The 13514-nt window shown below is 44.2% G+C and overlaps 2 protein-coding genes across 7 annotated transcripts in view; one reads left to right on the top strand and one right to left on the bottom strand.

Moving 5' to 3' along the window:
- CILK1 (ciliogenesis associated kinase 1) overlaps positions 1-10025 on the bottom strand; it is a 38537-nt gene extending 28512 nt beyond the window's left edge. For 4 of the 5 annotated variants that reach the window (XR_012645106.1, XR_012645107.1, XM_074991169.1 and 1 more), the window contains exons 1-3: positions 9922-10025; positions 9148-9197; positions 2457-2722 (exon numbers count right to left, since the gene is read on the bottom strand). Coding sequence is in view for 3 of the 5 variants with exons in the window: in XM_074991169.1 (XP_074847270.1) it covers positions 2457-2557 (101 nt within the window). In the remaining 2 variants the exon portion in view is untranslated. The remainder of the gene's footprint in view (positions 1-2456; positions 2723-9147; positions 9198-9921) is intronic. The other variant, XM_074991170.1, reaches the window with a different exon arrangement.
- Positions 10026-12231: 2206 nt separating this feature from the next.
- The window catches only part of FBXO9 (F-box protein 9), a 45516-nt gene continuing 44233 nt past the window's right edge, over positions 12232-13514 (top strand). Inside the window, exon 1 of one of the 2 annotated variants that reach the window (XM_074991168.1) lies at positions 12232-12474. In XM_074991168.1, coding sequence (XP_074847269.1) covers positions 12472-12474 — 3 coding nt within the window. In that variant the 5' untranslated portion in view covers positions 12232-12471. The remainder of the gene's footprint in view (positions 12475-13514) is intronic. The other variant, XM_074991167.1, reaches the window with a different exon arrangement.

The following is a 13514-nucleotide window of genomic DNA, read 5'->3' as shown; positions in this document are numbered from 1 at the left end:
GCAGCTAAGAGGCTTGCTGCTACCAGGGAATGAAACTTTAGCTGGCCCCCCACTATAACCTCTTTTGCCCACACTGGGGCTTGCTGATGCTGGGGGGAAAACCAAAAATCCTTTTTTTCCCCCTGCACTTCTCTATCCTCTTTCTTCTAAATTTTAAAAAGCCATCCAGGACCCTGCATTAAGACACTCTCCCCAATACCAATATAGAGTAGGGGGAAAAACCAAAAATTCTTTCCTCCTACATTCTTCTCAATGTAAGAAACGTTCCAGGCCCCTGCATTATTTTCAGAGATCACATTCATGCAACCATCAGTGGATGGCCAGTTGAGGCTACAGTCACTGTACCCATGTTGGCAATGTAATGTGTGGGGAAACCAAAACTTCTTTCTTCTAACTTTGAGGGTCTCTGCATTATTTCCAGGGATCGACATTTTCAGGGATCAGGAGGGAAATGATGAAAATGCAATGGGGGAAGAGGACATCAAGACCAGTAAGCATACCCTGAATGCTACAGGAATGAGGGAACTGTGGGATAGCTTCCCACGATTCACTACTGCTACAGACGATATTAGCCAATGTGTGCAGCAGCAATGACTTGACTTTATGGGAGCATGGTGGAAGGGAGGATGGTCAAAAAATCAAAACTTATAAATTCCAGTATTAGAAAATTAATATAAATTTGATTTTATCTAGTAGTGTGGACACAGCCACAGTTATGCCAACCTAAACACCTAGTGTGGATATAGCTATGTCCAGAGCAAAATGCATCTGTTGGCACAGCTACTGCTGTTTGGGGAGGTAATATTCCTACACTGACGGCACAAACACTACCATCAGTGTAGGCCGTCTACATATTAAGGGATTATGCCAACTTAGTTACACTGCTATCATCTCTGTAGTGTAGATACACAATGTTAGTTGAGGCTAGGGCAGACATGGCCCAAAATTTGGGCCAATCTAAGGAGTACCAACTCACTCAAGCCAGCAAATATAATCTACTAGAAAACCCTGTGCAGATATACCATCAAATATCCATTTTAATCACTCAAACTTTTTGCCTGCATCAATTCTCACGACAGAGTCATACTAGTATCTCTGTCTTCTGTTAGCACAAATCTTTGCTCAGAACCCCTGCAATGGCTTGAGACTAGCCCTGCAGACCTGTTGTTCCCTGACGCTATATGATTCACATGACAGGGGGAAGGGGGAATAGTGTAAGTAGGGAAAATAAAAAAAACAAAAAAAAAAAAAACCCACCTGCTAATTACATCCCTACTACCTACCTTTGTGCGCCCAGCTTCAGTGGGTTCTGGGGACCCTGGGTGGTCAGCTGCTAGCTAATCATGAAAAACTGTTACAGTGGCTATGTTTTACATTGTTCTCTTAAATCTGACACTGCATCACAAACAGCATTCTGGGGAGGTGCTGCAGTGCTCTGTGCCTATTGCAGGTAGGCCATGTCTGCACTACAGAAGCACAGTGCTGCTGCTGTAGTTCTACAGTGCAGACACTTCCTATGGCAAGAGAAAAGGTTTTCCCCATTATCCTAGGTAATCCATCTGGGTGAGCAGTGCTAGCTAGTTTGACAGGGTTATTCTTCTGTCAACCTGGTTGCGTCTACACTAGGGATAAGGTTGGCATGATTACGGCATTCAAGGATGTGGATTTTACACACCCATGAACAATGCAGCTATGTCAATTTACAGTTTAGGTGTAGATCAGGCTTAGACAGGTGGGCCATTTAGAAGCTCACAATCAGAAGGACTGGAAATGAAATCTGTCTGAAGTGATTTGGGTGAAACGTGAGGCCTCTATTACAATTGGACATAGACAAACAGGCACAAGGTGACCCAATTGTTACACTCCTCAATGCAATAACTGCCCCGGATGATTAGACTGTTCATTTTATGTTCCATGTAAACTGGCCAAGAATTAAGATGCAGAGTCATTCTCTAACCCTGCTGCAAAACACATGGGCTACAGTTACACAACTGTGATCTGTCAACAGAAGTTTCTTTTGAAGAGATTTCACAACAAAACTTCTGTTGACAGAGTGCAGCCACACACAAAAGCCAATTGGAAGAGTTCTCTGCTCTGTCAAGAGCAGCCAGACCACCTGCCTACTTTCTCAACAAAACAGGCACCCACAGCACAGCAGACAGGGCTGCCTATTGTTGTGGAAGTCCTTTCTGTCCAGAAAAGGCCCCCCAGAGTATCCACACAGCCTTTTTGTCAAACAGGAGATCTTCCTCATTTGGGAGAGGCAGAAGGTTGTTTACAGAACTGCCGACTTTTGTCGATATACTGTCAACAAAACAATTTTGCATGTGGATGTTCCACCAGTTTTGTTGGCAAAACCAAGGTTTTGTCCACAAAACTCATTAGTGTTGCCATAGCACATATTAGTTGGCTACAGCCCACATAAGACTATTACATCAAGGAATAAAGCGACTCACTTTTTAATGGCGATTAGCTCCCCAGATTCAATGCTCCTGCCTAGGAGGACAGAGCCATACGTCCCATCACCAAGTTGCTTGATCATAGTGTATCTATTCATGATGTGGAGACTTTAGCTGCAAATTCATTTCAGTACTTGCTTCCCAGCAGATGAGGTATTTCTCCTCCGAGTGTAACCAGTTCTTTCTGTGGCAGCATAAATACAGAGTACTCAGGAGTGTGTGAAGAGCCACAAGAGTCATGTTTTCAAGGCTCAGCCTTTGGTCTGAAATACAGCACACAATACAGTGGATTTGGGTTTTTTGCATGTTTCAAAGTTGGCTTGTTTGCACCCTCCTTTCTTCCCAAGGACATCCAGGAGTCCAAATGGGCACTTTTCCTGGTTATCTAAAACCAAACAGCCAGATTGGGACTGGCCTTAAAATGGTGTGAGCAAAAGGAGACCTTTGACACCTTTACACCCGCCCCTCTCTGAGGTCAGATACAATTACAGGGCCTGTAATTGGCTCAGATGCAATGGCAACCCCAATGAGCAGCAATAAGCAAAACTACGACCATTGGAATAGCTCTCGGGCCTGGAAACAGCAGTCTGACAGCAAGGGAGCTGAGCATCTTTAATTATGTAGCAGGCTCTTTTAGCAAAATTATCAGTAACTCAGGCTGATTCTACACTCACCCCCTCTTGTTGGAGGGGGCATGGTAATGGGGCAGTTCAGAGCAGGCTAATGAGGCGCTGACATGCATATTCAGTGCCTCATTAGCATAATGGAAGCCTCACGAATTTCAAAAAGATGACTTTGAAATGCAGATGTGGGCAGCTTTGAACTTAGCGCCCCACTTCAACATTCCCTGACTCTGATCTTGTTCTCTGGGAGTAAGTGGGGCGATTATTTTGAAGCTGCCCCCATCTACACTGCCAGTCTGCACTGAAATTCATGCAGCTGCCATTATGCTAATGAGGTGCTGAAAATGCATGTCAGTGCCTTATTAGGCTGCTTCAAACTGCCTCATTACCATGCCCCCTCCAACAGGAGGGGGCGAGCATAGAAACAGCCTCACAGGTCAAACTGAGGTCAGTCCAGAGCTCTGACAAACCTCCTTTCCTAACTTTCCAATGTGTCCCTCTGTGCAAGGGGCAGTCAGACATCTCCTTTTAAGAGAAGATATAGTCAAGACAGAAAGGACCACGTTTTTCTCAGGATTCCCAGAGATAACTTTGACAATTGATACTTTATGTATCCATATTACTTACCAGACCTATGATCCTAACACAATGCAAATAAAAGCATAGAAAATAAAGATGACAGGTACTAGCACCTATAGTCCAACCGCTGCCAATGATCCCTGCGATTAAATCAACTTAGTTAGAAAAAAAGAACAAAATGTGAGACCTATACCATGACAATTAGTCATATCCTTGAAACTTAGCTAAAGAGTGGGAAGAAGAATCACAGCTGCATGCTTGCCTGCGTTATGTCAGCTCCATGCCTTCTTACTACCTTTACTAAGAGCTTAAAAACATCTCTAGGCAGAAGAGCAGTGGCTTTTGCCATTGTAAACTGTATGTAGTCCTAACTGCCTATTAACAAGTTTGCTGCAGTAGCCTTGTGCCTATACATGTTCACCTGCATCCTCATTTCCCCATAACAGGGCAGCTTTCCCAACCTCTGTCAATGTTGCCAGTACATAAAAGATATATTCTGCAAAGATGGTGGAATCAAAGCAGTGTTATCATAAAATCGGGATTGTCCATGGGCATTAGATACTGGCTAATGACACTTTTTTTGCAGCAGCAGCAGTTAAAGCACTGCCTGAAATAGACTCCTTCTGATCTGTAAGCATAGCACACTAGTGAGAGACAGAAGTTCATTTGTATCAAGCCAGCTTGTGTCAGTACACATATGGAGGAGACAAACTCCCTCTCCATCCCTGAGATAGGGCATGGGTATGTCATGAGTCATCACAATTTGCATCAAAATCCACACTCTGTTGAGCTCCTCCACTGCAACAGCAAAGCTCCCTTTACATTTTTAACCTTGAAATGGAAACCAAAATGCAAACAGTGCAGACAGGGCTGCAAAGCCAAAAGCCAAGGTTTTCCGAGGTGTAACCTGTCCATTCATCCCAACAGACGAAGATAGCAATTTAAATGTCAATGGGTTATTTCACTCCATAATTTTACTAGAAGTATCCACTATATATGTACAGCCCACAACCCCAGCCTGCCTCAAAAGGCTGGAAGTGTAATATGTGTTGCAATCAAATAAAAAGCAGGGCTAGTGTATTGATATTAGTCAATTTTAGGTTTACATTAAGTACTGTAGGTTTGCCACTACTTAAATGAAGGGGCCATAGAATGCTCAGAGAGCATTAGTCTGTAACTTTAAAAAAAAAAAAAAAAAAAAAACAAACACACCACACCAAGCAGTCCTGTGGCTCTTTAGAGACTAACATTTATTAGGTCATGAGTTTTCACAGGTAAAACCACTTAATCAGTTGAGTTTTAACCAAAAAAAGCTCATGACTACAGTGACCATCTGTCGTGCTTTCCTGGGATAATCCCTTATTTAAGCTGTCTTACAGGTGTCCTGACTAAGAAAAATGGGCAAATTGCCCCATATTTTGCAAGGCTCCCGTTCTGACACTTCATGTCAGAGTGGCAGCCCCTGGTGCTGGAAAGGTCCTCTGCAGGGCAGCTGCCCTGTTCCCTGGCACCCTGCACATTGGGACAGAAGCTCCTGCTGCAGTGAAGCTCATCTGCGAAGCAGCTACCCCTTTCCCTGGTGTGCCCGTCCCTGTTGCCACGAACACCTGCCACATTCCCCACTGCTCCCTGCTGGGAGGCTGCAAAGCCCTTATTCTCAGCATCCCCACCAGGAGGTTGTGGAGCTCTCCACTCCCCCACCTCAGCAGGCTGCAGAGCCCCCATTCCCAGTGCCTCACCATGGGGCAGCACACCCTTTGCGAAGGAGCCCTGACACAGGACAACAGCCCCCATCTGCCATCCCTGGAGGCTGGTGTCCCATATTTGCCATGGGGCAATGTGGTCACCATACTCATGACCCAATACATTTGTTGTTCTCTGAAGTGCCACAGGCCTGCTTGTTGTTTTTATAGAATGCTCAGCCAGCCATACCAGAACACTGCAGAGTTCAGGGACTTTGTCACAGAATTTAGGTCTGAGATACTTGACAGCTTGTCTTGGAACACACACAACCTTGTCCATAGCAGCAGTAGCTTAAGGAGTAGTTTAAAGTACCACCTGCTTATTGGCCACTTTGTCGAATAACTGGATCTTCAAGTATTAAAGTTTTGACTTATGAGACTTAACCCAAGTCTCAGGAGTCAGCAGCAGACACATGATTATCACTAACTCCTTGCTCCCAGACTTCTGGGCAGACCAGTACATTGCCTCTCAAAATCAAATTCAGACAACTTGTGTTTTTCCAGCAGTGAAAATGTATGAAGTCATCTCTTGTGCCATTATTCTTCATTACAAGTTTGGACCCACACACAAAATCTAGCAGACATAGTGGAAGTACCATCAAATGCTCTTCTCATGAATAGGTCACAAGACATTAATTTCAGTGGAGGCAGATATGGTCCTTGATTTACGGTGCCCATTCTAAGATATGTTATGTTACTATCAACTCATCATCCCCACACGATTTCCAACAACAAGGGATTGCAAGTGCAGAGTAGAAGTGCAGCATTACCTTCCCCTTGGATGTCTGCAGCTATCTGAAGGGAAGCCATGAGAATTCATAACTAAAACAGTAGCTTCCCAATCCTTTGGCGACCTGCCCTGATCAGGATATATTTGGCACTGGTCTGACTGCTGCTGGAATCCTGTGCCCATTTCTAATATTCATAGTTTAAGACAGATGTTGATACATTGTGAACGGTTCACAGAAGAGCCATGAGAATGATTAGCAGATTAATGTGACAGATCCTTGAGTCTACTTATCTTTGAGAAGTTTGAGAGGTGACTTGATTACAGTCTAATAGAAGTACCTCCAGCATGGCTGGAGCAAGTATTTAATAACAGGTTTTTAAATCTTTCAGACAAAGTGTAACGTGAGTCAGTGATTGGAAGCTGAAGCTAAAGAAATACAGACAAGAAATAAGGTGCAAATGTTTAACAGTGAGGATACTAAACAACTGGAAAAATTTATGATGGGTCATTGTGTATTCCACCCCACACAGGAAAAGTTTTTAAATCAACGTTGAATGTTTTTCTAAAGGATGTGCTCTACAAATTCTTTTGGGAAAGTTCTCTGGCCTGTGTTATACAGGAAGTCAGACAGATGGCCACAATGATCTCTTCTGGCTTTTGAATCTAGGAGTTGAATGCTAGGTTTATACTACCGGTCCTACCACAGCACACAATTTCAAAACTCACACAAGTAGAAAATAAAGTGAAAATATGTTAAAAATCACGCTGTTGCGCATGGAAGCTAGTGAGGGTGCACATAGTCACAGATGTCCTCTTCCACCCCCCCCCCCCCCCCACCAACCACACTCTCAATGGGAGGATCAGGGCTTAGTTGTCAAGGCCAAAATTTGAGACATTTAGAACCTGAAGTCAGAAGGAGGTCAAGATTCTCTGTTTCTTGGCAAACCTGGCCCCAGGTGTTTGGAGTTGGCTAACAGGGATTTAAGTAACAAAATTCATGAATATTTTTGAAACTTCTGGCCTGTTTGAACAGAGGAAGAAAGAGACAAATGCACTCAGAAGTTGGTGGGGGGAGGGGGGGCAGGGGCAGAAAATTGTTGGTTTTGAGCTTTTGAACTTGACCACACCTATATTGCTAATATCTGGTAAACCTTGGCTTAATTAAATGGGTACAGTATTTTCATGTTGACAATTTCTAAACTGATTTATCCTGACATACAGTTTTCTTGTTGAAGAGGCATTAGTTTTTTAAACTCATTTTAATAATCCAATTTCCTATTCACTAGTTATGCTCCGTTTTCCCTTTGTATTTCTCAATTTGGATCATGGAGACAGCCTATCCCCCCCGCCCCCCGTAGCATAAGCATGTGCCTCTGTAGAGCAGCCCTAGTCATTTTCACTTTTGCTTGTAATCTCATTTAACTTTCTGTCTGCCATGCAATAAGTAAAAACTGCAGGAAATATTGGAGGTGGAGAGCAAGGACCGGGTTGGCTTGCAATTTAACAAAGTACTAGTTTTGTTGTAATTTAAAAAAGTAAGGAAAAAAAGGACAAGTGATTTTCATTTTTGCAGATTTAAAAAGATAAATTCTTAAGTTTTTGGCCTACATAAAAAAGGACAGGAGTACTTTAAAACAAAACACCTACCAACTTTAATTTTTATGTATCACCCTGCAAAGTCTTGTTTATTATTTACAGGGCATTGCTAACTGACAATCAATCCAACACCTTTCCTAAAGCCTAAACTCAACAGAAGTGATTCAGCAATACTTTTAAAAAAGTCAGTGAGGTAGTATTTAAACAAATAAATATTCCCCTATAGCAACTGACAGATAAGTATTAGGAACACTGAGAAACTGAAGTGAAACTAACTATGAAAACAAAGTGAAATTGACATCCTTAATTTTTCATGGGCAAAAGTTAAGAGATGTAAACAACAAAAAAACAAAAAGCCCTGCATAAACAGTGGACAAGTTTATTTTAAAGATACATTCAAATTTCTTTGACATTGTTAGTAATCTGCAAAAAATGTTAGTTTACAATATTTCATTTTAAATTGACACCGCATTGATCTCTGTATCAGCAAAACGTTTTGAAATATAATATGAAAAACATTGCGCACGTGCACACAAAAACCCACAAACTTAGAAGAATCTCTTAAGAATGAAAGACAACAAGAAGTCCTGTGGCACCTTACTCACAGATATTTTGGAGCATAAGTTTTCATGGGCAAAGACCCCACTCCTGCATCTGATGAGGCAGGTCTTTGCCCATGAAAACTTACGCTCCAAAATATCTGTGAGTGTTTAAGATGCCACAGGACTTCTTGTTGTTTTTGAAGATACAGACTAACACAGCTTCCTCTATGATAATTAAGAATGAAACGTTCCTGAAAACACTTATGAAATCTTCTCAATACAATTGGTATCCTCCATCTAAACCCATTTATATGCCTTTTGGCTACTTACTATAGGTTTGCCACTATGCCAAAAGCATCTGCTAACTAATCTTAAGGGTAAGATGCTTATCACCCCCAAAAGAGGAAGGAGGACTAATTCAGAGTGCCATCCTGTAAATGTGTATGCAGATAAGTACTCCCACCAATATCACTGACTTCAACATAACTACTCATGTAAAGTTACTCAAATGCACAAATGTCTGGAAGGTCACCCTGTTAGAGCAAGGAAATTTTACAAACAAGTGTTTATCATAACAAGCTGAATTCATGTCATAATGGTAATTATTGATGGGTTCTTCCTCTCTTTAAATAAAAGCTACTGCTAAAAAATAAAAATCTGAAACAAATGAGACAGTGCAAATGCCTGTGACTGAGTTTCATTATTATTGTTTTTAAACCGTGCAAAGATGGAGCCAACACAGTATATATGAAATTCTGACTGACCATAGATATTTATCTGAACACTGTTAAACAAACAAACAATACAGCTAGCAGAGTACTAACAGCACTTTCCATGAACATTAATGCCATATTAGTAAACTTAAAAGCCATATACCTTTGATGAATCCAGCCCATCATAGGACAGTCACTCAGTATTACACAGCTCTAGCAAAAGAGAAAAATAAAAGAATAAAAAGCTCCATCATAAGAGTTTTCTGTATGGTGTCCATGAGAGAATAATTGACCATTTGCCTTATAATCTCTGTACCAACAGTCAAAATATTATTTTCAAATTAAAACAAAGATCATTTTTATTAACTGATAACACTTGCGGGCTGCACGGCATGGTCCCCTTAGAATAATTTTCATGTGCGCTTACATAAATGAGGTCATTCTAAATGAAAACACCATCTGCAAATCAAATGAAAAATGGTTGCTGCTAAACAAGAAGTTAGTATCTTTAAGTCCCTCCCAAGGCAGATGTGGGCCTAGTCACAAAACTTTCCAATTATAGCCCTGGTTTAAACGTCACAAGAAAAGGCCTAAAATCATGATGTGAGGAGGAGGATGGACAAATGATTTCAAAAACAAAGAGTGTAAGTACTAAGCTAAAGCAGCTGACATTCTTCTTTAAACCTAGCTATTAGAATCAGAGCAAGAGCCACATGACTGTGAAAAGACAGAGGATTAACCTGATTCCCAGAGCCTCCAAATCTGTCATCGCATCCGGCATTTACGTTAGAATCGAACAGAATCGCTCCTACATGCGGTTTTTAACTGCTCACACAGCCCTCACACAGGAGTTCCAGCAATGTAAAAGTGACAGGAAAGCTGTTAAGACACCTTGTACAACACCGCCTGAGTAAATCACAACACGCAAAGTACAAACCCCGCTACAAGAAGCCGTGCGGCCAGTCCATCTGAGAGAAGCCAGAGCTGATCCAGCTGCCAAGGGTTCATTACACCGATGAGAAAAGAGAAGGAGTTTTCCACTCACCAACCAGCAGGAAAACAAACAAAAGACACTGTGGACAACCAGGAGCTTTCCCTGGAGAAACCTACCCAGCAGCTCCCCGCACAGGCCTTTCCTTTGCAGTGTTCTGGCTTCAGAGCACTGTAGCCACACAGCCTAGGATTAATTTACTATGGACAGGCTTAGTTTTTTGGGGTTTTTTTTTTTTAAATACAAAACAACCTCCACGTGAGAGAATTCAGTCACTTTTAAAGAAAAATTTAAATATAAATACAACAAGCTAATAAAACCCATTAATAAATAGTTAGTGAACATATACTGAGCCAGTAAATGGGCATATCTTATAATGACCACCAGTGAAGTCCCAATCCTACAGGGAGTTTCCCAGGGATTCATCTACACCAAGCAGTTAAAATCAAGACCTACAAACAGAACAGGCCTGATACTTCCTTTCCTGATACACTCACGGCTCCTACTCACTTTATGAATTAAAGAGGGGGAAGTTGATGAGAATAAATTGATTAGGCATCAAGTGCTTAAGTACCAACACCTTTGCCAGGAGAGGATCTCTAAATCTCTTCCCTCAGCTCCCATCTCAGTTGTAATTATTTTTAAATGTGGAAAGTGAGGCAGGTGATTTCCCTACCCCGTTATCCCCAGCTATACTGGATAGTGTCCAAGTTGGGCTTAAAACTAGGAATACCATATGCTCAGCCTTTCAATGGTATAACAGTGTATTCTGAAGTGGAATACAGTAGACCCTTGACTTGCACATAGTTTGTGTTTCTGGGCAACCACACATTAGTCAAATTTTGCATAAGAAAGGAATGGATGGGGCAGGGACCCTGCCTCCTCCAGGTTCCCTGGTACTGGCTCCCTGCTTCCCGGAGCAGTGGGAGCCCAGAGCCAGGCACAGCTGTGCAGGTCAGTTTGAGGGCACCTGGAATTGGCAGGCAGATGGGAGCCAGCTGCAGCACTGCTGGTCACTTTCCCAGTTTCCCCGAGCAGAGGGGTACTGAGTGCCAGGCTGCCACCTGGTTCCCATCTCCCCACTCCTGACTGGAGCCAGGAAACTGACCAGCACAGCATTCCTGGTCATTTTCCCAGCTCCCACAAGCAGAGAGGAGCCAGGCTGCTGTGCTGGTCAGCTTCCTGGCTCCTGCAAGCAGAGGGGAGCCAGGCTGCTGCTTGGTTCCCGACTCCTTGCTGCTCATGATTTGACTCGTGTTATTGCAAGAAATGCATAAGTCAAAATTGTGTAAGTGGGGGGTGTACTGTACACACATTTAAGAAGGCTGACTTTATACAGTTCAGTGACATCAAGTAATAGTTATTTTACAGTGGCTCTCTCAAACTGTCTTAATTGGAAAGTATGATAAAACTTCCAGAAATGTGATGTAAAGCTTTGAGAAATTATATTTTATGCCAGACACACATATCAATGCATCTTGACCATTTGGAGAGTTTTGTTGGAGAAAAAAAATGTAAATTTCTCAAGAGAGAAAAATACACATACAACTTGGCTATTATTAAATATACTCAGCTCTAACAAATGTAGGCCTAAATTCTGCAATTTGTTCCACATGGATACATCCCGGTGCCCATGTACATCCGCAGAAGAAGTCAGAGTGGCTGTTTATAGTAGCAGGTGTCTTCCCTCATGAAAGAAATTACATGACCATAGTCTTAGCCATAAGCTTTAGGCTTTGGTTTATGTGCCTACTGAGGACTCTGGAGTTTTGCTGTTGACCGTAGTCTTTGGCCACAAAAGCTTATGCTCCAATATGTCTGTTCGTCTATAAGGTGCCACAGGACTTCTCATTGTTTTTGTGGATACGGACTAACATGGCTACCCCGCTGGTACTTGTCACTGCAAGGTGGCACAGCAAACAGCCATACCATTCTCTTGCCCTCACTACAAAGCTAAACAATCCATGGGAACTACATGTCCCAGGAGCCACTGCTCCCACCTCCAGGTCACTAGCCCAGGAAGGACTACATTTCCTAACAGTCTGTGCTCACTCTTCCATTTGATTGGCCTGTTAAAAGAATTGCAAATCCCCAGCATGCAGTGCTTCTCCTCAAACCGACAGAGACTACATTGCCCATGAGACGACACGTCGCTTTGATCCAAGGCGAGCACCAGGCAGCATGGCGCATTGCATGCTGGGACTTGCAGTCCTCAAGGTCGACGCTCCACAGTACAGCCACCCATGCGTTAGGAGGGCGACGCTCTGTCCTTTCTCTCAGTGCTTGTGGGGCCTCTCTGGCTAAGATCTCAGCTGCTCCCGGTCCTCCTACCCCTCACTCTCCGGGAAGATGGCTGCCGTACGCAGGGCCCGCAGTTATTCCCGCTGCGTGGTGCGCTTCTCTGACCGAGAACTCTGCTAAGTCGCCCTGCGGGGAGGAGACACGGACCGAGCAGGGGGCAAGGACCCCGGACAGCGCCGCCTGGCCGACCGCAGCATGGTGAGCGGCGTCCGGCCCGGCCCGGCCCGGCCGTGCCTGCTCCCTAGCGGCTGCTGCAGTGCGGGCCTGGGGCTGGGGGCAGGGCGCGGCCGGAGGCGGCGGCGTATGTCATTGGCTGCCAGAAGGGAGGGGGGCGTCCTTGGCAACCGTCGGTGCTCGGGGTGCGGGAGTGCAGCGCTGGAAGCCCGGCTCCGCTGGGCACCTTCCCAGCCCGCTTCGTCCCGGGAGCACAGACCTTCTCTTGCGGGGCCGTGTCCCGTCGGACGTGCTTCTGTGTCCCCGGACCGGAGAAAGCCCAGTGCGAGGTCCTGGAGGATGACGGCATCGGGGCTGAAAGAGAACCGGGCCCGCAAGCCCAGCTGGAAGCAGAACTGCCCCCCCCCCTTCCCCCACCTGTTCGCCAAGCATTCGTTAGCGTTATACGTGTGCACGGCCAGATCAGTAAAACGTGGGCAGAGCCTGACGTCTCAGCGCTGTTTTGAAGGGCCGAGTGGGCCAGGCCTCTGCTTACTGAACCTGTTTGCTGCGCAAGTCAAATGTGTTGCTTGGCTCTAAGCAAAGTAGCGGATATGGGGGCAGTTGTCCTGAGGGCTGGCTCTCTAAGAGAAATTCTAAGACACCAGTTTGTGGCATCAGTACTTTGTGCTGGTAGTGGCAGTCAGAAGATCTCAAAACACTTCACCCCAGTAACTAAGCTTTTGTATCCCTGAAGAGCAGAGAATTGCTATTTCTGTTTGTGTTAGCAGCAACGAAGGGTCTTGTGGCACCTTATAGACTAACAGAAAAGTTTTGAGCGTGAGCTTCGTGAGCACAGACTCACTTCATCAGGTGCTCAAAACTTCATGAGCATCTGAAGTGAGTCTGTGCTCACGAAAGCTCATGCTCAAAACTTTTCTGTTAGTCTGTAAGGTGCCACAGGACCCTTCGTTGCTGTTACAGATCCAGACTAACACGGCTACCCCTCCGATGCTTTCCATTTGTGGTGGTGGTGGTGGTGGTGTTGCTGTTGCTGAAAATGATTTTCTAGGCTAAGGAGCCAA

The sequence above is a fragment of the Carettochelys insculpta genome, chromosome 3, assembly GCF_033958435.1.
Source record: "Carettochelys insculpta isolate YL-2023 chromosome 3, ASM3395843v1, whole genome shotgun sequence".
Taxonomy (NCBI): Eukaryota; Metazoa; Chordata; order Testudines; family Carettochelyidae; genus Carettochelys; species Carettochelys insculpta.
This window is presented reverse-complemented; position numbering and strand designations above follow the sequence as displayed.